This window comes from Macaca thibetana, chromosome 7 (assembly GCF_024542745.1).
Source record: "Macaca thibetana thibetana isolate TM-01 chromosome 7, ASM2454274v1, whole genome shotgun sequence".
Taxonomy (NCBI): domain Eukaryota; kingdom Metazoa; phylum Chordata; class Mammalia; order Primates; family Cercopithecidae; genus Macaca; species Macaca thibetana.
Window position 1 is genome coordinate 33096140 of NC_065584.1, and position 23254 is coordinate 33119393.

At 52.5% G+C, this 23254-nt stretch overlaps 1 protein-coding gene across 1 annotated transcript in view; it reads left to right on the forward strand.

Annotated features, from left to right (window-relative positions):
• The window catches only part of LTBP2 (latent transforming growth factor beta binding protein 2), a 114555-nt gene that overhangs the window by 74211 nt on the left and 17090 nt on the right, over window positions 1-23254 (forward strand). Inside the window, exons 9-18 of the mRNA XM_050798074.1 lie at window positions 3715-3789; window positions 7200-7322; window positions 10606-10770; window positions 11034-11249; window positions 12376-12395; window positions 13625-13664; window positions 14515-14616; window positions 16783-16911; window positions 17671-17799; window positions 22751-22870. Of these exons, the coding sequence (XP_050654031.1) occupies window positions 3715-3789; window positions 7200-7322; window positions 10606-10770; window positions 11034-11249; window positions 12376-12395; window positions 13625-13664; window positions 14515-14616; window positions 16783-16911; window positions 17671-17799; window positions 22751-22870 (1119 nt within the window). The remainder of the gene's footprint in view (window positions 1-3714; window positions 3790-7199; window positions 7323-10605; window positions 10771-11033; window positions 11250-12375; window positions 12396-13624; window positions 13665-14514; window positions 14617-16782; window positions 16912-17670; window positions 17800-22750; window positions 22871-23254) is intronic.

The following is a 23254-nucleotide window of genomic DNA, read 5'->3' on the forward strand; positions in this document are numbered from 1 at the left end:
CCGTCTCTGTGTCCATCTCCGTCTGTTGCCCAGGCGGGAGTGTAGTAGCATTATCACAGCTCACTGCAGCCTTGACCTGCCAGGCTCAAGTGATCTTCCTGCCTCAGCTGGGACCACAGGCGCGAACCACCATGCCCAGTTTATCTTTGTATTTTTTTTGTAGAGACGGGGTTTCTCCATGTTGCCCAGGCTGGTCTTGAATTCCTGGGCTCAAGTGATGCTCCTGCCTTGGCCTCCCAAAATGTTGGGATTACAGGTGTGAGCCACCATGCCCAGCATCATTTCTCCCTCTTGACATCTAGAGAGTTGATATCATCCTGGCCTGCTGGCTCCCCAGCTCTTCCTGATCTCTCTCTCTCTTAGAGAAGCACAGTAGAAGGTAGGAGAAAGGATGTGGCCTTCACAGCTAGAGGCCCAATTTCAACCCTGCCTCTGCTCCAGCAACTTTGTTACCTGGGTCAGTTACTTACCCCTCACTGAGCCTTGCTTTCCTAATCTGTAAATTGGGGATGATGGTCCCTGCCTTAGGGTATAATTGTTGTGAGAAACAGACAGGACCATGTGCACCCATGGCCTTGCAACTCTGAAGCACTGGACAAATGTGCACTTGGTCTCTTTCCTCGGCCCTCTGGCAGCAGCCTTGCATCATTCTTTCCTACCTTCTGCTCCTCATAGTGTTCACGGGCTGCATCTAATCAGCCTGCCTTCTGAGTTTCTCCAAATGACTTCTCTTTCTTCCCTCCTCTCTGTCCTCAGTTTATACCACCAGGCCCCGAGCCAGGGACATGCATATTTCCCAGCCTCACTCCCATCTTTCCATCTCCTTCTCAGCGTTTTCAGAATCCCTGTGTGTCTCCACAAGAGCGGCCTTCTAGGCTGGACCCTGGTCCCTACGTGGAACGTGCAAACCCGGAGCGGGCCAGTCCTGGCAGGAAAACATTTTTGAACTTCAGTTTACATTTTTTAATCTTAAAAAAGTTAAGTGTTACTAATTTATGTCCTCACTTGGTCTGTCCCTATGTCAGGCTGTCACATGTCATGCTTGGCACACAGTGTGTCCTCAGGGAAGAGTGGGGCTTCCAAGAAAATGTGGCACCTCCTTCTATTTGTCTTTGGCATATTACAACGCAGTGCAGTTCACAGTGCTGTGATTACTGGATTTTTTAGTTATGTGTTCTGGTGTTAACTAAACTAACCCACACCAAATGGAGAGGTGGCTCTGAAAAGCTCCTGCAAAGAAACCGTGGATGCAAAATAATACTAGTCCCATAATCATAAGCAATCATTAAAAAACGCAATGCTGACCCTTCTCAGGGGGTCTTATACCATGTCATCAGCCATATTACAATGTAAAAATCGTGACAACCTATCAGATGTGACCCCCAAGTACCCCAGGATCCAAATGATCAAGAAGACCATATGAAATACAGATTGATATAGGCCATTACTAATAACAAACCTTGCACTAAGTGTGTAAGTGCCCAGAGACAGCAGCTAATGGTGAAATAAAAGCTATCTTGATTAGAAAAACATTTTAAACCACAAAGACACTCAACTTTGCTGTACAATTGGACAAAAGTATAGATATCTCTAACGTGCCTCTTGGTATTTGCAATAACTCATTTCAACAATAAAAATACATGAAAGGCTGGGTGCGGTGGTTCATGCCTATAATCCCAGCACTTTGGGAGGCCGAGGCAGGCGGATCACCTGAGGTCAGGAGTTCGAAACCAACCTGGCCAACATGGCAAAACCCTGTCTCTACTAAACATACAAAAGTTAGCCGGGCATGGTGGTGCATGCCTGTAATCCCAGCTACTCAGGAGGCTGGAGCAGGAGAATAGCTAGAATCCAGGAGGTGGAGGTTGCAGTGAGCCGAGATCACACCACTGCATTCCAGCCTGTGTGACAGAGCAAGACTCCATCTTAAAAAAGAAGAAGAAGAAGAAAAAAAAAAAATATATATATATATATGTGAAGACCTCTCTTTTTGTAAATCACTAAAGGATGAACCAGTGAACATATATTCTCAACAGTAAATGACTTCCTGGATGACAAGAAGCTTTAGCAAACAACTCTGAAAGTGTAGCTGCTGATGTTACGACTGGGAGAAAAAGGAATTGGGATAAGGTGACAGAGATGGAGGGTGCAGCATTCAGAGACAAGCTATTGCCACAAAGGAGTCGAAGCTAGAAGAAGGCAAATTGCTACAGGAAGCCACCATGCAGCTAGCTTTATAGAGCAAGACCTTTGAAACCTCATAGTGTCTTTCTGGAAATTTGTATGGAATAAGGTCTGTGGCAATTGCTCGCGCCTGCTTAGAATTGCTGGCTAGCTATAGGCAAAAGAATTGTCAAACTTATAGCTGAGTTCTCTTTTTGTTCCACAAAATATAGTATTCCCCTGCCTTTTCCTGTGAAGACAGGTGGTGATCAGAAGTATGCCCCCTGCTAGAGCTTTTCAAGAGGGTTGGCACACTAGTCTGTTCCCCCAAAGTAATGGAGATTTTTTTCCCCTGTTTTTATTTAATGTCAACTGTCTGAGGTTTTTTTTTTTTTCTCTGTAAAGTAAGGGGGAATGTTGTGATATCAAGGCAGGATGTGTATCAGCATAAAAATACTGAGAATCATTTCCTTGTTGGTCAATCTGCAATCAGACATCTGTGTATCTTTAGTATTTCAAAATAAAAAGCAAAAAGTTATAACAATAAAACCCATGTTATATATATGACATGCACATAGTATAGTATATACTATATATAATGTTATAACTATATATGTGAAGTATATAATACAATTTTTAGGATTAAAAATTTAATTGACAAATAAAAATTGTATATATTTGTGATGCACCACTGTTTTGTTTGATTTGAGATGGAGTCTCACTCTGTCACCCAGGCTGGAGGGCAGTGGTACAACCTTGGCTCACTGCAACCTCCCCCTCCTGGTTTCAAGCGAGTCTCCTGCCTCAGCCTCCTGAGTAGCTGGGATTATAGGCATGTGCTGCCATGCCCAGCTAATTTTCATATTTTTCATAGAGATGGGGTTTCACCATGTTACCTAGGCTGATCTCGAACCCCTGACCTGAGGTGATCCACCTGCCTTGGCCTCCCAAAGCACTGGGATTATATGTGTGAGCCACTGCGCCTGGACGGTGCACAACTGTTGTTCTGAAATAGGTATACATTGTAAGGTGGCTAAATTGCACCCATTAATATGTGTATTACCTCACATATTTATTTTTTGTGGTGAGAACACTTAAAATCTACTCTCTTAGCAATTTTCAAGAATACGAGACACTGTTATTAACCATAGTCACTATGTTGTACAACAGATCTTTTGAACTTACTCCTCCTATATCTGACTGAAATGTTGTACCCTTTGATCACTGTCTCCCCTCTCCCCAGGCCCTGGTAACCACCATTCTACTCTACTCTGTTTGTTTTTCTTAGGTCCCATATATCAGTGAGATCTGTGATATTTGTCTTTCTGTGCCTGGCTTATTTCACTTAGTACTGCTTTTAATAAAAGCAAGGTAGGCCGAGAGGAGTCTGGTGAGAACCAGGAAGCACAGCTGCCCAGGACGATGGCTTCAGGGGCTGGGGCTCACTGCTGCTGGGTGGGCTGGACATCCAGACTGCACCCCTTCCCAGCATGGGTGACAGAGGAGCCTAGGGGCCCTCCAGTGAGACCTGTTTGTATCTCCACTCTTCAGCCTCCCCGGTGATTGAGAATGGCCAGCTGGAGTGTCCTCAGGGATACAAGAGACTGAACCTCACTCACTGCCAAGGTAGGACCCCTAGGGCCAGGGCTGGGCTCAGGGATGCTGGGACACACTCCTAGCACCAGACAGGAGGAGTGTCTGTCATTGGTCGAGTGGTCTCCACTGAGTCCCTCTAAGCCCCAGCTTGGGGGAGTGGTGGGAGGCTGCTGATTCCAGGGGCCTAAGGAAATCCAGGGACTTGCTTGAGAGTGACAGAGGAAGCCAAGGGGGCCGACACCTGCCCTCCTCCCCATCTCCACCCACCCCCACCTGGAACACAGGCTAGGGTCTCTAGGCCATGCGGGGCTGTGTCCGAAGGGGCCGCCGCAGTCCCTGCCCTTCTGCTTTCCTCCTGAGCTGGTCTCCCTGGAATGGGAAGAATTTCAGCTCCAGGGTGGGAAATCAAGTCAGCCTGAGTTGTTGGGGCCTCTGTGGGCCTTTCCCAACTAAAAACCCTTAGCTATTCAGGCCTCCCTCCCACTTGCTTCAACCCACAGCCAGGAAGGGGGGCAGGGAGCATGGGGGCTTCCTGCCAGGGACAGGCTCCTGGGGCTGGCAGAGGCCAGTGGGGAACAAGGTGGCCTCCCTGTGAGGAGCTTGGACAACTGGACAAATAGTTGTCTGTATGGTTTGCTTTGGATGGAGCTGGGTCAGAGACAGGGGATTGACCCAGGTGGCCTCCACGGTGCCCTCCCTCTGGAGGTTGCTTCCGAGAGAGGAGTCTGGGGAAGCTCTGTGTGACTGGGCTGTCTCCCTCGGGGGTGCCAGGCTGCAGAAGTGATTCCTAGCCTGTGGATAAGCAAAGGTGCTGGGGCCGAGCAAAGGGGCAGATCTCTGGCCCAGCCTAGTCCAGGGTCAGACTCCCTCAGGAGCCAGTGGTTTGAGGGCCAAGCAGACAGTGGCTCTAGGGAGAAATACGTATTTTTGCCCTTGGAGGGAAATCGGGGCTGTTCATATCTAAACGGTTGCCAGTTGCTTTTCCTCCTGGTGGGTTTCCCAGTCTGAAGCTTTAAGGTTATTCTCAGGATCTCAAATGGGTTCTTTGCCCTCCCTCCACTGAGCCCCAAGATTCAGGACACCAAAGGACCTTCCCTCAGGAGGCCCTGCCCCTGAAACCTCCCTTTCCCACGTGTGTGGCTGTGGTCTCCGTGTCTGCGAAGGGACCTGCTCACCTCTGCACCTGCACACGTCATCTCTCCTCTCTCTCTCCATCCTTCCCTCCTACTTCCACAAACTATTGGAGGGGAGATTACTATGGGCTACATACACTGTGCTAGGTGTTGAGTACACAGTGATGGAGAAGACACAGTCCTGCCCCAGGTGCAGATAGACCCCTGAACAATCACATCTAATGAGCAGAGTGTTCTTGAGAGAAAGCAGCGGTCACTGAGTGCTACAGGATCCCATGGTGGGGGCCCCTTCCCAGACTGGGAGGATCAGGGAAGGCTTCCTGGAAGAGGTGATACCCAAGCCAAGACTTTAAAAATGAGTACAAGTTGGCCAACTAAGAGGATGCAAGCTCTCCAGGCAATGTGAACACCATCAGCAAAAGAACATTTTGCACTGTCTGGAGTGTCCCAGAAAGTACTATGTACATGGCCTGTGTACACACGGGAGATGCCACAGGTCTGCCAGTGTCTCATCAGAGCCACCTGTTTACCCACAGGCTTTAGGGACACGGTGGAGGACCTTGGATACCATGTTAGGGTTTAGGGCCTCCCTCTAAGAAGTGATGGGGAACCCAGAAGCTTCTTAAGCAGAGGGAAGCAAGTCAGACTTGGGTTTGGAGGTCCACATCCCACTGTGGCCACAGTCTGGACGCATATGGATCACTGCCCTTTCCCATTTCTCAGTAGCACCTTTCCAGCTCTTACTGGCACCCTGTCACAATGGCGCATCCTATCAAGGAGTAGTGCCCCTTGGTGCTCAGGCTGGGTCACCTTTCAGTCCCTCGTTCCTGTGCCCAGTGCCAATTTCCCCAAACCAGTGGGTGACCTGGCTCTGCAGACACAGGGCTGCCTATGTTATCGCCTGGCCTGGAGGTAGGTGCCCCTCACAAGCAATTCATGCACATCATCTCTGCTGCCATCACCATCATCAACAGAAGTGCCATCATCAAGATGGCCTCCGACTCCTCATAGCTCAGATTTCGGGGGCTGAGACCTCCCCTTGGCAGGGAGAAGTTTGCAGCAGGAAAAGGGGGTTTCCTCTTTGAGGTCACAGAGGAAACCAGTGCACCTCCCTTATTTGAAGAACAGCATTAGCCTCCACGGGTCTTTGGGGGGATATGTGCAGCCTGCACAAGGAAGGGCGTTCAGGAGGACCCGGAGATGTGCCCTTCTAACCCTCAGCCTCTGCGCACCCTTGCTATCCCCTTCCCCTTCAGTGCCTTCCTCCAGCCTCTGCCTCCTTTTCCTTACCAGGGTCCCCCCTCCTCCAGCTCACTGCAGTCATGCTCCCAGGGTCTTGAGCCCCGCAGAGGTGCTTCAGGGACCTCTGGAGGAAGGCTGAATAGGAGGGACTTGGCTGCTCCTTCTCCACCTTCCAACCCAAACAGTCCCCTCAATCTGTTTCCTGTCTGCATGTCAACATGCCACTCTCCAGCTAAGTGACTCTGTGCCCAGTGCCAATTTCCCCAAACCAGTGGGTGACCTGGTTATTCCCGAGACCTCAGTTTCTTCTCCGGTAAAATGAGGACGTGTGGGCCTATTTGATAAAATGGTTTGTGAGAATTAAATGGGGTATTGTATGTTAATACCCAGCAGAGTATGTAGCATGTAATAGGTGCTCAATAAATACTAGTGCTTGAGGCCTGATGAGGTGGCTCATGCTTATAATCCCAGCACTTTGGGAGACCAAGGCAGTTGGACTGCTTGAGGCCAGGAGTTTGAGACCAGCCATGGGCGACACGGTGAAAACACATCTCTACAACAAATACAAAACAAAAATTAGCTGGATGTGGTGGTACGCGCCTGTCGTTCCAGCTACTCGGGAGGCTGGGGCATGAGAATTGCTTAAACCTGGGAGGCGGAGGCTGCAGTGAGCTGAAATCACACCCCTGCACTCCAGCCTGGGTGACAGAGTGAGACTGTCTCTCAAAAAACAAACAAACAAACAAACATTAGCTCTTAATATTATGATCATTGTTACATGCCAGTTACTGAACTAAGTGGTTTGCAGTTTGATCTTATTTTATCCATCTAACACCGTCTGGTTGTTACTATCATTATCCTCATTTTACAAGTGAGGAAACTGAGGCCCAGGTAGAGGAATCCCACTGAATACATAGCAGCTCTTTTGTTGTTGTTTTGTCTGGAGAGGGTATTTGAGGATCTCCACCCCGCCCCTCCCCTCCATCAGGCCCCCTGTGGGCTGTGTCTGTCCAGAGCCAACTCCAGGGCAGGGGCATGAGCTGGTCATCTCCTCCAACTCTGCAGATATCAATGAGTGCTTGACCCTGGGCCTGTGCAAGGACGCGGAGTGTGTGAACACCAGGGGCAGCTACCTGTGCACATGCAGACCTGGCCTCATGCTGGATCCATCGCGGAGCCGCTGTGTGTGTGAGTGCTGGTAGGGACGGGGTTGGGGAGGACACTGGGAGGCAAGATGGGACCCTTCAGGTCCACAGGCCAGCCCAGGGCAGTAATTTTCCCAAGACCTGATCATGCCATGCTCAGGGCCTGTGTCTGCTACTCAACCTGGAGTTGGGCCCAGTGTGAAAACCTGATCAGCCCATCCTGCTGGAACTGAGATGGTTACTACTTCCCTTTTTACACTAGGCATTTCTTCCAGGCCTTTGCAGTTTAGAATTCATCTTTTCTATTTCTCTTTTTTTTTCCTTTCTAATCATTTCTGTTCCATGCGTAGCCTCGTTTTCTTTGGCGGCGGGGGTGGTGGGGGTGGCCTCTGCTGTGATGTCTGGCCGAGCCTTGGCTGCTGAGTGACCTTTCCAGAAGGATTATCCATAGCATTCATGGAGCTACTGCCCGACCTGAGGGCCTTTCCGCAATCCTGTGGCCCCTGTGGTTCTGAAGTTTCTCCTCATCCATGAACACATAGTGGGCATTAGCATTGTGTCCAGGTATGTGCCTGCATGTATGCCAGGCAGCCCTGTTTCCAGAGACCTCTGTGGTTTCCAGGGGGAGTGGCCCAGGCTATCAGTAACCCCCAGTGGCAGAACTGACACCACAGCCCAGATGGGGCTTTCCCTGGGCCAGAAGGCCCGACCAGAGCTAAAATAAAACCAGTCCCAACTGGCCTCTGGGAGGCAGCAGCCCAGGTTGGATGGGCCGCTCTCAGCTCAGCAGGGCTCCCTGCAACCGGCCAAGCCCTCAGTCTGCAAACTTTCTGGTACTGGGTTTGGGAGGGCCATGGGGTTGAACAAGACTCCAGTGCCACCCAGAGACTGAACCCAGTGGCTCTAGGGAGATAAGACAGCAAGAGCTATAGGAAGGGGGTGCCCAGAGAGTGAGGGGTCCAGCGTGGGGAGAACATGTCAGGCCGCTCTCAAGAAACTTCCATGGTGGCAGTGGCAGGTGATCAAGGCCTTGAGAGGCTTACAACCCTACCTTCTACTCCACATCACTTAAGATCCCTTTACCAGACAGGTGTGTTTGACATCCAAGGTGACTTATTTATGAGTACCAGAAAAAGATCCTTAATGCAGGGAAGCAGAGATGTCCCTCTAGTGTCCTTTTCCCTCTGTCCCTGGTGTTACTCCCCCAAGCCTCCCACGGCGATTCACCTCCCTGCAAGTGGGATGGGCAGTGCGAAGTTTCTCTTCCCTTTGTTTCTGGGTTCTGCCTCCCTCCCTCCCTGCCACCTGACCAGGTCCAGTGGAGCAGTCGGCAGGGCTGCCCCAGCCTCCTGATATTCCCACCCGGGTCATCTCCACCCTGGGGTTCAAAGAGACGGAGCCCTTCCTTACAGTGTCCCAAGGGAAGTGGCTGCTAGAAGCCGAAATTGCACCTGGAGATCCAGGGCTCACAGACGGGCTGGTGATTTACCTGTGGCAGGCACATGACTTTTGGCAAGCTGCTCTCACACACCTCACTCTATTTAATCTCCATGGCGAAGTTTATTAATCAGGAGTCCTTGGATTGCAAGTGACAGAAACCAAACTCAAACTGCCTTAAGCAAAAAAGAATTCGCTGGGGCTGGGCCCAGCGGCTCACACCTGTAATGCAAGCACTTTGGGAGGCTGAAGCAGGCGGATCACTTGAGCTCAGGAGTTCAAAACCAGCCTAGGCAACATGGTGAGACCCTGTCTTTACAAAAAATTAAAAATTAGCCAGGCACGGTGGTGCACACCTGTAGTCCCAGCTACTAGGGAGGCTGAAGCGGAAGGATGGCTTGAGCCCCAGAGGCAAAGGTTGCAGTGAGCCGAGATCATGCCACTGCACTGCAGCCTGGGTAACAGAGCGAGACTCTTCTCAAAAAAAAAAAAAACAAAAGCATTGGTTCACACAACTAGGAAGTGCAGGCGTGGTGTGGCCTCAGGCTGGCTGATCAGTCAGCCACAGTGTCTGCAGGGGGGGTCCTGCTCTTTCCTCTGTGTCAGTTTCATGGTTCCTTCGAAGGCGGTCACCAGATGCTCTAGGCCTACACCCTCTCAGCCTTGCAAACTCAATAAAAAATGAGCCCCTTTTCCCCCATCACCCAGGAATAGTCTTGAAGCTGATTATCACTGGGCCTCCTTGGTGAAGTGCCCATCCCTGACCCAGTCACTGGAACCAGGGGTATGGACCACAAGCCTTCAGCCAGAAAGGCGCCAGCCTCCACTCCAGTCACATGGACCAAGGGTGGGAAAGGGGTGGTTCCCGTAGGAGAAACAGGGTGATTATACCAGAATATGGCACATAGACTCTGGGCAGGCAGAAATACAGGTGTCCCCTGCCATGGAATGATCATTCTCATCTTCATTTTACATGTGAAGAAGCTAAGGCCCAAGGAGGTCCTGTACTTCATGGTGGAGCAGGGATTCGAACTTGGTCTGCTGCGTCCTGGGCCTGACCAGGACTTCCCCAGAATCATTCATTCCTAAACTTTGATTGATGTCCTCTTCACCCCACCTCTCCTCCTCTTAGAATCCAGTCAGCCCTCTACAGATTCCAGACTCTTCCAACCTGGCATGGCCTCCTCGTCTTCCATTGAGATAACATACAGAAACTGTTCTTTAATATTTATTATCAAAGTACAAGAAAGGAGATAAGGGTGGTGGCATTGCTATGACCTAAGCCCAGTGTAGCTCAAACGCACAGTGACCCTCAGTATTTTGATTGGCTTGTTGATTCCATGTTTGATTGGCTCATTGGCCTAGCCATCCATGCATAGATTCAACAAGCATTACTAAGCATTTGCATGCACCAGACACTATGGAAGGTGCCTGGGTGACAGAGATGACCCAATATAGGGTCCCTGTCCTCTGAGCTCCCCATCGGGCCTTAGCTTGCCTCATCTTCCCACAGAGGCCGTGGTCCTTAGGACATACTGCTCCCTGCTCAACCCTAGGGACACGTGGGGCCTTCAGCAAACACTTCTAAACTCAGCACTGGAGACAAGGAGCTGCATCCTCAGTTCCTGCTCTCAGGTTCTCCACATGCAGGTGGGGAGTCACGGGTCTCATCAGGCACATGACAAGGGGAGGTACTGAAACATTCCACTACACCTCTTCCTTCTAAAGTTCTTGTGAGCATTTGCAGGGCTCCAAATTTCCCGACTGAGATATGGGCCAGGCCAGTCTGAGTGCATGTGGCCAGCCACACCTCCATCCACTGCCCTCCCAGCTGTGTGTTCCCCTCCCACTGGCCACCTGCCCACCTCCACGTGCTGTGTCTGTTGCAGCGGACAAGGCCATCTCCATGCTGCAGGGACTGTGCTACCGGTCGCTTGGGCCTGACACCTGCACCCTGCCTTTGGCCCAGCGAATCACCAAGCAGATATGCTGCTGCAGCCGTGTGGGCAAAGCATGGGGCAGCGAGTGTGAGAAATGCCCTCTGCCTGGCACAGGTAACCCCCTGTCCCCATCCCAGCTTTCACTGCCCAGGGGCTTCCTCAAGGCTAGTGACCATGTTGCCGGGCCTGGGTAGATCTCCCTCAATCTGGAAGACTAAAGTAGTCTTCCCTGCCTGTTCATGTGTTTATCCCAACCTGGGGCTCCCTCCCTCCTTGCTGCCATAATTGCCGTGTCTCCCAAAGGGAGGGAAAGGAGGGCCCTGGTTTCCTGCAGGAACAGCACCTCTCAGCTTGTCCTCCGGCTGTTGGCTTTGCAGAGGCCTTCAGAGAGATCTGCCCTGCCGGCCACGGCTACACCTATGCCAGCTCCGACATTCGCCTGTCCATGAGGAAAGCCGAGGAGGAGGAACTGGCAAGGCCCCCAAGAGAGCAAGGGCAGAGGAGCAGCGGGGCACTGCCTGGGCCAGCAGACAGACAGCCACTCCGGGTCATCACAGACACCTGGCTCGAGGCCGGGACCGTCCCTGACAAGGGTATCTGAGCTGGGGGAGACGCCTGAGGGATTCCCCTTTCCCCTAAGTTTCTAGCACCTCAGAGAAGTGTGGGTGTCCATCCTGGGTGCCTGGGCATCCCATCTCTGTGGCATTAGAAAAGGGAGCTTGGAGCGGCAGCACCCAACCCTGGCAGCCTTCTCTCATGGCCTGTTACAACAGCAAGGCCCCACCCACTTCCTCTTCCATATGGGGTCAAGAGGTGCCCACGCCCTAGGGAGTAGCTTGTGGAGGTGGGAAAGGTCAGCCGCAGCCCCCACCCCAGCGATCAGGCCTCTCCATCTCCTGCCCTCTGGCCATGCAGCTTCTGGGGCTGGTGCTTGCTACAGGCTTGAATAGCTGGCAGGCGGGTCCTGAGGACCTGCATGCCAGACCCCTGGCCCAGCCTTAGAGTCAGAGTGCTAACTCCAGCTCAATGGCCTTGGACCCCAGAGGGACGGAGCTGGAGGGCGGCTGGGTATGAGGCTCTCCTTGCAAGTGCCCTGAAAACCGTGGAGAAGTCATGCCCAGGTGACTGGTAACACTGAGTGCAGGAGGCCTGGAACATCATAGGGCCAACAAGCTATATGATTGGTCAGGTTGCTCCAGGAATCTGGAAGAGACAGGGAAGTGAGGACAGAGCCCCAGTTGTGGACACAGGACACCGGCCAAGCCTGGAGCAACTCCACTCCTTCCTCAAACTGTTCCCCTGGCCCAAAGCCCAGGGCAGGGGGCTGAGTGACCCAGCCTGGTTGGGAGGTGTGGGAGGGAGGAGGTAGCAGTGCAAGGAGGTGGCTCCAGGATGGATGGGGTGGACAGGCCCGGGAGCCAGTGGGACTCCTGTCACCCGAGGCCTTACAGGAAAGCAGGGGTTTCCACTTACCAAGAGAGAGGCTGCACTGAGCTATCTTCAGGCTCTCCAGACCTGGGGTCCTGGAATTGTGTGGTGGCCAGTCCCTACAGGGGTGAAGGGGCAGAGGCAGGTAAGAAGAGTCCAAGCTTTCTGTGCTGCCGGCCCTGCTGGGGACGTGGTCTGGGGCGCAGACTGTGAAGGCGCCCAGGTGGTGGTGAGGGAAGACGGCAGCCGGACCCTCCTCCCTGAGCTCACGCTGTCACCTTTCCCTTCCAGGTGACTCTCAGGCTGGCCAGGTGAGTGCGTCCTCCCATTAGGGGGCCGGGCAAGCATGGCAGAGAGCAGGACCTGGTAGCAGCTCAGGCCCCAGGGCAGTGTCTCATGACAGAGGAGAGGGAGAAAGATGGAACATCTGTTGGATTTTACTTGAAGAGATGACCAAGTGCGAGGATTGATCCAAAGACCGTTTTACCCTAAAGGAAGTGATAACAACAGCTCCTGTTTACGGAGCAGTCATTGTGCAAGCATTTTCCCATTTGGGGTGGGCCGGGGCCCCTTCAGAAAGGAAGTAGGAACATGTCCTGTTAGGTCCGGCTGTCACTCAAGCTTTAAGCACTGCAGATGAGGTGTGGAGCTGCTTGCAGTTCATTCTGGGTCTGGCACTTTCTGCGCTGGTTTAGTTGAACCTCCAGGTATCCTCTGGGAGTGGTGTACGGGGAAGTGCGGGCACAGCTGTGAACAGCCTCAAACCACCTCACTGAGAAAGGCGCATCCAACTCCCTTCCCTGTGCCCAAGATTCCCCTGGGAAAAACTGAGTGTCATCCCAGGAAAACATTCCAGAAGAGGAGATCTGCTTCTTCCCTCATCAGCCTCTCAGTCCCTACTCTATCCCCTGCCCCTCCACCCTGCATAGCTGACTGTCCCCAAATACAGTTTCTTCGAGGGGGCTTGTTCTCTCCCTGGGCTACTATATGACATCCTCCCAGGCCAAAGCTCTAACTCCAGTCCCCATAGACACAGCCAGCCTCCAGGGCCTTTTCCACCCTCTGCCTGCTCTTCTGTTATGTCCCCCCTCTCAGCAACCTCTGTCCACTGGCTGTGTTGAGGGACACCAGGTGTAACCTGCAGTCTGGCTTTCCCACACTGGCCCTGTGGCTCCAGGCACTCTAGTGAGCCTCCAGAGCTTCGGTTACTGTGTTGAGATGCGAGGGTTATAGCTGACACCAAACTTGCTGATTTTCTACTATGTACCTGACACCAAGCTGGCATAGTGTGTACATCAGCTCATTTAATCATGTCAATCTCCCATCATAAGATAGTTGAGAAAGTTAATGAAGTGAGTGGGTATAAAGTGTCTGGCAGAATGCCCAGCATAGAGTAAGAACTCATCAATACCTGGAATGAATGAAAACGTGAATGAGCTAGCTGGTAGGAAGCCTGGAGATGGGGGTGAGTGTGATGGAAGGTGGCACATCACAGGGACGACAGAGGAGCCAAAAGCGACCTTCTCCTGTTTCTGTGCAGGTCACAACCAGTGTCACCCATACACCTGCCTGGGTCACAGGTGAGTCCCTCTTCCTGGCGGCTCCCAGGCAAAAGAGAAGGGAAGGAAAGAGGCCTTAATCAGGAGTGGAGTTACTGTGTGTGAGCTGGTCCACGCTCACACACATCAGAGGAGGGTGAGAAGGACGTGGCCTGTGAGTGCTGTTTCTGGGAGCTCTCTATACACCTAAGGTGCTGTGAGGTCAGCAAGAGACCCCATGACACTTCACAGATAGTTTTCTAGCCACAGAACTCTTTGCAAAGTTCATGGCACCACTTGGCACATAAATCAGAACAAAGAGACAGCACTAGCTGAAATAGGTGGTTAGTTGGGTCGCTAGACTCTTTCCCCCAGGAGGCCTTGTCCTGAAACCACTAATTGCCTGTCACTGGTGTTGGGTTCAGACATTGGAAGGCTGAGCTCATGCTTCTTATAAAATGGTAGAAGACACTGAAGCCTGTCTTGTGGCTTCTCAAGGCAAATAAGATGTTGGTATTTGTGGCAGAGCTCTGTAAGCTGTGAAACACTTTGTAAGCAGAAGGGAAAGAATGTTGAAGTGGGAATTAGGAAACCCAGGTGTCAGCTGTGCCTCCAACAAGCTGGCTGGCCTTGGACAAGTGGCCATTTCTACAAGCCTCAGTCTCCTGGCCCTGAAATAAAAGAGCATTAGACTGGATGTGCTCCAACGCCTGTTAGAGCTCTCAGATTCTCTAGGTGGGGCCAGATCAACTTTCAGGAGACTGGAAGGTATGGGAGTGACCCACCCCAGGCTTCACCCTTCGTTCTTGGAAGTCTGAGCACCAGGGAAAAGGGAGCGGCCACCGCCGGCCAAAGGACTGTGACCCCACCTCTTCCCCTCTCTCCTCCGCAGGGAATGCCACAACCCCACCAATGCCTGAACAGGGGATTCCAGAGATACAGGAAGAACAAGTGACCCCCTCCACCGATGTGCTGGTGACCCTGAGCACCCCAGGTAGCTGCAGCCAGACCTTTGGGGCTCCTTGCACCCTGCCCTGTGAGCTGTGTCTGTCCAGAGCCAACTCCAGGGCAGGGGCATGAGTGGAATGCCCCCTCGCATTTCCAATTAGGTAAAGTCTCCAGCAGGCTCCCAGCTGGGCTCTGCACCCCTGGCCTCATCTTACAAAGAGCACAGGGTCCCTCTTGTGAAAATAAGAGCCCAGTCTGGAGCACTGCCCAAGCCCAGAACGGGGAAGAGAAGGGACACCATGGGAGAGGGAAGCCAGGGGTCTTCCAGGAGAATCTGGGGGTCCCTCTCAAGGAAGGGGAGCATGGGGAGTGAGGGCCGCTGGGGTCCTGGTTCTTCCAGGCTGCTCCCCTGAGTCAGCAGAGTGCCCTGGCAGCGAGCAACTGCCTGCCCATGGGGAGGGCTGATTTTCGGGAAGGAACATGGTTCTATTTCTCAAGGTTGTTTAACCAAGTCTGCATTCCTCTCCCTCTGGTCAGCTATAGTGATGGGGGCGAGGGGCAGGCGTGGGGGTGATCCTGGCAAATCCACCTTGCTCTGGAATGTGCCCTCCTTAAAGGCTCATTGTCTGGGGACTTGGTGCAGGAGAAGCAAGGCGGGTGTTGTAGCCGCTGCCCACTGTACACGTGTGTGCCGCTCCCCGGGCTCCTGCTCTCTTAACCTCACCACTGGGTCCAGAGACCCAGTCACCTTGTGTTGGGGGTGAGGGCGATGGTGGGATTCTGGATTTCCTCCAGCAAAGAGAAAGCCCCTGCAGCCTGGTGGAACAGCCCAGAGAGTGGGGAGAGGGGGTCCAGCCTTCCCAGGTGCACCCCACTGACCTCTCCCGGGACCTGTCTCTTCTGGCTGAAAGCGCTGCGCCAGGGAGCGTCCCCTCTGGCCTCTGCTCCGCAGGCAGAGTGTGCAGAGTGCTGAATTTCTGATGAGGAAAGTGAGCCTGGAGGAAGGGATGGGAAGCAGGGGGCAGGGGCCAGGCCAAGCTCAGCAGTAGCTCTTGGCATGTGCATGAGTGTCCCCACTGCCACCACCAGCCTCGGCCTTTTGCCCTATCCCCCTTCTCTGCCATTTCTGTAACCTCACCCCTCTGGGCAGACATTTAGGACCCAGCTGAGGGCCCCCACAACCCCCAGGGGTTGGAGCCAGGCCCAGGGAGAGGGTAGCCTTGGGTGTACATTCAATTCAGTACAATCTGGCAGACTGTATACCCACATACAGACCACTTCCCAACCCATTCTCTTGGGTCTTCAGCTTCTCCCGAGCTATGGGGGCAGGGCAGGGACCCCTGAGCATGTGGGCTCCAGGCAAAGACTTCAGGGTGGACACAACGGCAAAAGCATCATTTGTTCATTCATTTGGCATGTTCTAAGTGCCCGGTACTTTTCTAGTATTGGGGATACCATTCAGACAGCTACAGTCTCTGCTGTCTACACAGCCTCAGCCCTGAGTCCCAGTGAGTCTGCCTCCAAACTGTTTCTCAGTTCTGCAGCTGTCTCCCCACTTTTCACCCCATCACCACCACCCATGGCAGACTCTCATTTACATTATTTCAACAGGTTTTAAGGACCCACCATACCTCCCATACCAGTTCATCCATCATCTCGTTGCCCGAGTGGCCTTTCCAGGACTGCTCTGACCCACCCCCACCTTTCACAAACTCCCTGTTACAGGCCAGTCTCAATGTGGCTTTCAAGGCTCTGCTCAGTTGACCCCAGCTCACCTCTCCCATTTTCCCCTGGCAGTTTTCCCCAAGCACCTTACTCACCAGGTCTCTCTGTCTGTCCAGGGAAAACTGGACAGGAGTTGCAGGGAGGGATGGCACTGGGCACTGGGTAGGAGTCGGGCTCATTTTCAGGGTGGGGTTAGGATGGAGGAGTTTTGCTGCAAATTTGCTGGAAATATGGGTGACCTATTAGATCTTGGTGGGGGTGATGCCCTACTGTGACCTCCATCCTGGGTAGGGCTCGGGGTGCTGGGCAGAGGTCCCCTAGGGTCTTATGCAAGGCCAAGCTGTGCATGGGTATGGGAGGGAGGGCCTGGCTAAGGTTGGCCTTCTGAGGCCCCTAGACCCTGGCCACTCATTGTCCCCACCCTGCTCCACTGCCTTTGTCCAGCACCCACCCTGCCATAACCTCTGCTTTGCTCTGGCTCCCACAGGCATTGATAGATGTGCTGCTGGAGCCACCAACATCTGTGGCCCTGGAACCTGTGTGAACCTCCCAGATGGATACAGATGTGTCTGTAGCCCCGGCTACCAGCTGCACCCCAGCCAGGCCTACTGCACGGGTATTCACTTGGGTGCCCTGGGCTTACTTGGCGGCTGGGGTAGATGGGAGCAGGGGCTAGGAGGCCGAGTTGAGAGTCCAGGAAGAAGCAGAAGGTCCAAGCAGTGCTGGGTGGTTGATGAGTTTAGGAGGAGCGCAGTCCCTGTGGACAAAGCTAACTTTAACCCTCAGGGGAAGACTAGTCTCGGTGAGTCCCATCCGATGAGTCTCCAGGACTCCAGGAGCATGGAAGCCAGCCCACTGCATGCATCTTGACCTGTGCCTGGCAGCCCTCTGCTCTGAGATCAGCCCACCCATCAAACTGACCATTTTGTTGCCTGGAGGTGGACCAAGGTCTGCCCCAGTTGCAAATGTCTCCAGCAGGGTCATCCCTGGGGGGAGGTCTGAGGCTAAGATAAATCACCAAGTGTGGACCTCATTCCTCCTCCCCCCAGTATTTTCAAATAAGGGAGAAATATCCACTGTGGTTTCAAAGGAGAAAGGAATGATGAGGCTACTGGGGGAAGGAGTCGAGTGGCAGAGAGGAGGGGCTGGCAGTCACCCCAGGCTTTTGGTGCCTGAGTGGGCCCGCTGGGCTGACTTTATGGCTTCCAGCCTTAGAGATTTTCATCTTCGCAGCCTCCTCCACTCCCTCACCCCTTCCTTGCCACAGAGCACCATCCCCCCTGCCCAGCCCCCAGTGTGGGCAGGTTGCTGGTAGTTGCCCAAAGAACAGCACTGCTGGCCTCCCTGACCTCCCTCCCTGCCTCCTTCTGGTCAGATGACAATGAGTGTCTGAGGGACCCCTGCAGGGGAAAAGGGCGCTGCATCAACCGTGTGGGGTCCTACTCCTGCTTCTGCTACCCTGGCTACACGCTGGCCACCTCGGAGGCCACACAGGAGTGTCAAGGTAAGCCAAGTCCACCCTTGCCCTTGGCCAGGCCCCACAGTCTCAAGGGGGTGGAAGAGGAACCAGGGGTTCACACCCCCATACACCGTGCTGCAGAAAGGGGAGTGAGCAGCTGAGGGAGGAGAGACCAAAACTCTGGCCTGGATCTGGGAGGAGGCTGACCCTATGCCGGTGGCAAGGAGGGGTAGAAATCCAAAAGCCAGCAATCTCTGCAAAGGCCCTAAGGAATTGTGGGTGGAACCAAGAGTGTCACAGGGTCAGGAGACATGGCTGGAGATGAGGACTATATACCAGGCCCCCAAACTCCGAGTGACAAGGAGCTGGTTTCATTTTAGGGAAGGAGGGAGACCCATGAGGACACCAGGCTGGGACTATTGGCAGACCAGGGAGTAGTGTGCCTTTGAACGAGGAGCACGGGTTCCCAGCAGCTTGGAGACACTTGTAGGGCTTTGAACTTCCCTGGGAAGATGTGGCCCACTGCCAGGGGACCCTTGATAAATACGCTTCCAACTCAAACCCTTTAATGATGCAAAACACCCCACATACATTTTTTTCCACATACATTTTTATGATTAAGTTCACAAATAATATAAGGAGCACTTTCTAAGCAACACCTTAAGATTCATAATCCAGTTGTAAATCCTTCACCTCAAGAGGGGCCCTGCCTGTGCTTGGGGCTCACATGGCTGGTTCTGGCCAGACCCCCAAGGAGGCCAGGGAAGCTGTGTATCCTCCTGCTGCCAGGATCCCCTCGGGTTCTAATCCTCCAAGGGTCCAGTCTACAGAAACCAAAGCCATCCAGGTCCAATCACTTGATTATGGAGGGAAGGGAAGTAGAAGGGGCAGACCTCCTAACTTAACGGAGGAGCGGGAGAATCACGGGCGGTGTTCACTGCGCTCTCATGCGTTGGCACCACCGATGTGCCAGGCAGTGTGCCAAGCTCTGACGATGCTGAGATGAGTGAGGTGTGAATGGTGACACTGTAGGGTTCAGATGAGGAAGCAAGTTCTGTATGAGATTATTTGGGTGCTGGAGCTGGAGCAGATAAAAATAACTACCATCTATTTACTTAGTTACTTACTAACTAACTTACTTACTTATTTATTTATGACAGAGTCTTGCTCTGTCGCCCAGGCTGGAGTGCAGCGGCACAATGTTGGCTCACTGTAACCTCTGCCTCCTGGGTTCATGCCATTCTCCTGCCTCAGCCTCCTGAGTAGCTGGGACTATGGGTGCCCGCCACCACACCAGGCTAATTTTTGTATTTTTAGTAGAGATGGGGTTTTACCATATTGGCCAAGCTGGTCTCGAACTCCTGACCTTGTGAGCCACCTGCCTCGGCCTCCCAAAGTGCTGGGATTACAGGTGTGAGCCACCGCACCTGACCAAGAATAGCTACCATTTAATGAGCACTTACTATATGCTGGCACTGTCCCACGCATTTTGTTATATGAAGCTCATCATCCCAAATCCATGTTGTGGAAATCCTTTGCCCCATTTAATAGGTTAGCAAACTGAGGCTCAGAGGTGAATTGAAATACCCAGGGGCCTCATACCTAGTGGTGACAGAGCTAGAAACAGAATCAAATCACTCTAGCTCCGAAGCATGGTTTGCTTCCAAAGACACACTCCCCTTACACACAGGGTGTTGGACACCACCATGGAGCATGAATAGGAATGGAGGGAGCAGAGAGTACTCCAGGTAGAGGGAAGCGTCTTTGCAGAGACTTAAATAGTGAACATTGCCTGGCATGCTCTGGGAATAATGATGAATGCAGTGTGACTGGAGCAGGGCTACCTGGAGGAAGAGGCCAGTGTGGGAAATGTCTTGAGTGCCAGGCTGAAGCATTTGGACACTGTCTCACAGGCAGGGGCTGCCAGTAGAAGTCTGTGAGCAGAACGGTGGTGACTGGGTCAGCTGCCTTCCGGGGAGCTGACTCAAGGGGCAGGGCTCAGAACAGGCTGGGGGAGTCAGGAGAGAGGCTAAGGGAAGGGGGCTTCTCTGGGCTCCAGTGGTCTAGGTGGGTGTTGTGGGCCAGAGGCACTGCTCTTTGCAGACCCAGCCTGGGGAGCTGGCCTGGGATAAGCAGCAGCTGCTGCAGGGAATGGTGTCACCAGGACCGGTGCAGACACGGGTTTCTGCTACGTGCCAGCCCAGATGTCCCAGATGTCTCTGCCAGCCCCAACAGCTGGGAGACAGGAGTTGGGGCTCAAGGCTGGCTCTAAGTGCTTCTCCCAGTGGGGCTTGGCTGCCACTGGAAGAGGCCTTGTCCAGAATAACACCCACCTTCTGAAGTTTCCCAGTCTCATAAAGTAATATCTCATTACTTCAATGATTTGATACTTATACTGATTTATGGATTATTTAAATAATGTATATAATTAATATGTCATTATAATTTATATTATCAATAAGATAAATTGTTTACATATTAAATATCTAAGTAAATGTTTACCAAAACATGTAAGGCTCTCTTCATACATTAGCCTGTGGGTTTCCTCATCTGTAAACTGCTGGCTCCCATTTTTGCTCAGTTTTCCAATAGTGGTTGCTGCTTCTTCCTGGGGCTCTTTAGGAGTCCATTATATATTCTAGATTCTTGGCTGGGTTTAGAAATTGCAACGCTCCCGTTTTGTCCTCTATCCTTTAAGCTTATCCGCATTTCTTGGAACAGAAATCTTTAATTTTGATGTACTGAAATTCACCATTTTGCCTTATTTGTGTGTGTTTTGGGGGCTTTGTTTAAGAAATCCTTCCATATCCTGAAGTCACAAAGATATTCTCCTGTACCTTAATTGAGTTCTAGTTCTCCCTTTTATGGTATGCTTTGATTCATCTGGAGTCCATCTTTGTATGGCTGTTAAGAACCTGGTCTTTCTCTATTCACGTCTCCATTTTTCTCCATGGAGCGAGGGAGTTTTCCAGCACCATGTATCAGACGGTCGTCCTGGCCTCAGGGGATAATGGTTCCCACACATGACTCTGTCTATAAGTTCCCTTCTCTCTTTCATTGGGATTACGGCTTCTCACAGTGAACACCACTTATTCCAGAATTGCCTGAAGAGTTATAACAACGTTAGTTCCTGGGCCCACCAGTAGAGTAGGATCAGAATCTCTGGCTGTGGACCTAGGAGTGTGCATTTCCCACCTTCTGGCGGAGACTTTGCTGTGCACTGGAGTTTTATGAAGTATTGCTCAAATGAAGACCCTGTCCTTGAACAAATGATTATTATTCGATTCCTTCAGTAAGCACTTACTGGGGTTCTGTGCTGGGCACTGGAGATGCTGAGATAGTAAGGCATGTTCCCATTAGGGAAGAAGCAAGTAAATGAACAGGTACACTGAGAGCTGGGCCCTCAGGGGACGCTGGGTTGGAGATGACTGGGAGGCAGTCACGCTGGTGTGTAGGAAGCTGTTCCAGGCAAGGGGACAGTGCGGGCAGAGGCTCAGGAACAGGTCCTGAGGTTAGGCAAGGGTAGGAGAGGTGTGGGCAGCAGGAAACAGATGAGAAGCAGGCTGGGGCCGGTCATGCAAGATCTCACATGCCAGGCTGAGGAGCTGGGATTTTATGGGGTTTAACATTAGGATAATAATAGCTAACATTTCTGCAGTGCTTACCTTATGCCAGGCGGGCGCAGTGCTTAACCCTTCACCTGGATTATTGTATTTAATCTGCACAAGGACTCTGTAAAGTGTTTGTGTCAGTCCCAGTTTAAGGGGGAGAGTGGGAAGGTGAGGCCTTGATTAATTTGACTGTGGGGACAGGGGATGGGAACCCAAAGGACCAAGAGGTGATGCTTTAAACCAGTCCTTGAAATGGGGGCAGGGATTTGCTGGCCATCGTGAGGAAAGAGACTCCAGGTGGAAGCATTTGTGTGAACAAAGGCTTGGAGGTTGGACCACTGAAATCCGCAATAGCTGAGGCTATACCAAGGGACTTGTGTGAATTAGCAAATACAGCAGAGCTGGGCCAGGTGGCAAAGGCCTTGTGAGCCAGGCTGCAAGCAGAACTAGAGGTAGCAGGGGTCTCTGGTAGGAGTATAAGCAGGGGAGGGGTGTAAGCTGGGTTGGGCTTTAGAGCCATGGTGGGACACCAACATACTTTGGAAAAATGACAGAAACCACACCCTACAGATCCATGGTTACCTAAAATGCAATCCCTCACTGGCTGCTTGGTTCCTAACCTTTAAGAAGGTCCTTAGGAAGGACTCTAGGAGTCCAGGCACAGTGGTTCATGCCTATAATCCCAGCACTTTGGGATGCTGAGGAGGGTGGATCACTTGAGGTCAGGAGTTCAAGACCAGCCTGGTCAACATAGTGAAACCTCATCTCTACTAAAAATACAAAAAATTAGCTGAGTGTGGTGGCAGGCACTTGTAATCCCAGCTACTCAGGAGGCTGAGGCAGGAGAATAGCTTGAACCAGTGAGGTGGAGGTTGCAGTGAGCCAGAGGTTGCAGAGAGTCAAGATTGCGCCATTGCACTCCAGCCTGGGCAACAAGAGCGAAACTCTGTCTCAATCAATCAATCAATCGATGAAGGAAGGAAGGACAGACTCCAGGAGCATACCCAAAGGGGATATAGTGGGGCCAGGAGCAGGGTGGGAGTCCTTTTGGCCTCCGAAGGTATACCATATGGACTGCTACCCCACCTCCAGACCAGCCCTTGCATGAGGGTGAGGAAACAGCTGTAAGGATCCCCATGGGTCCCCAGAGTAGCCTCCCCTGAGAGAAAGGAACTCAGGGTTATCAGGGGCCTGAGCTAGTTAATTTCAGACTGGGCCCAGGAGCCCCTCCAGCCAATTGTGGCTGCAGCAAGCATGCCTTCCCTGCCCAGGCCTCAGCATGGCATCCTTTGTCCTTGGCCTCTAGAAGGAATGCTCCAGGACCCCGCCCCCTCCACCATCCTCCAGGGCTGGCTGTGACTCAGGGCTTTTCTGTGTGTTCACAGATATCAATGAGTGTGAGCAGCCAGGGGTGTGCAGCGGGGGGCAGTGCACCAACACCGAGGGCTCATACCACTGCGAGTGTGATCAGGGCTACATCATGGTCAGAAAAGGACACTGCCAAGGTAAGGACGGGAAGGAGGGAGGCGCCCTGCCACCCCACTACCCACCTCTCCCTCCCCAAACACTGCCCACCACCAATGCGCCTTCTAGCTTGTCCCTGCCCCGGCCCCTTGATGCTGAGCCCACGCCTATGGACAGAGACACGTATGGGAATTTCTGAGCCCTTCCATCCCCTCAGTGCTATTCTGGCATCCTGTCTGCCAGCTGCAGCAGGGGAGCATGAACAGCTTTATCCACATGACACCTTAGGAACATCTCTGTAACCTCTGCCCTCTTGCCTTGAAAAATGTGCTCTCCTCATGGGGCAGAGGAAGAGTCGGTGTGTCTGGGAGTATCAGCCTTCTTGTTAAGCTTGTTAGATTGTGAGCTCCTGAGGGCTGGGCCAT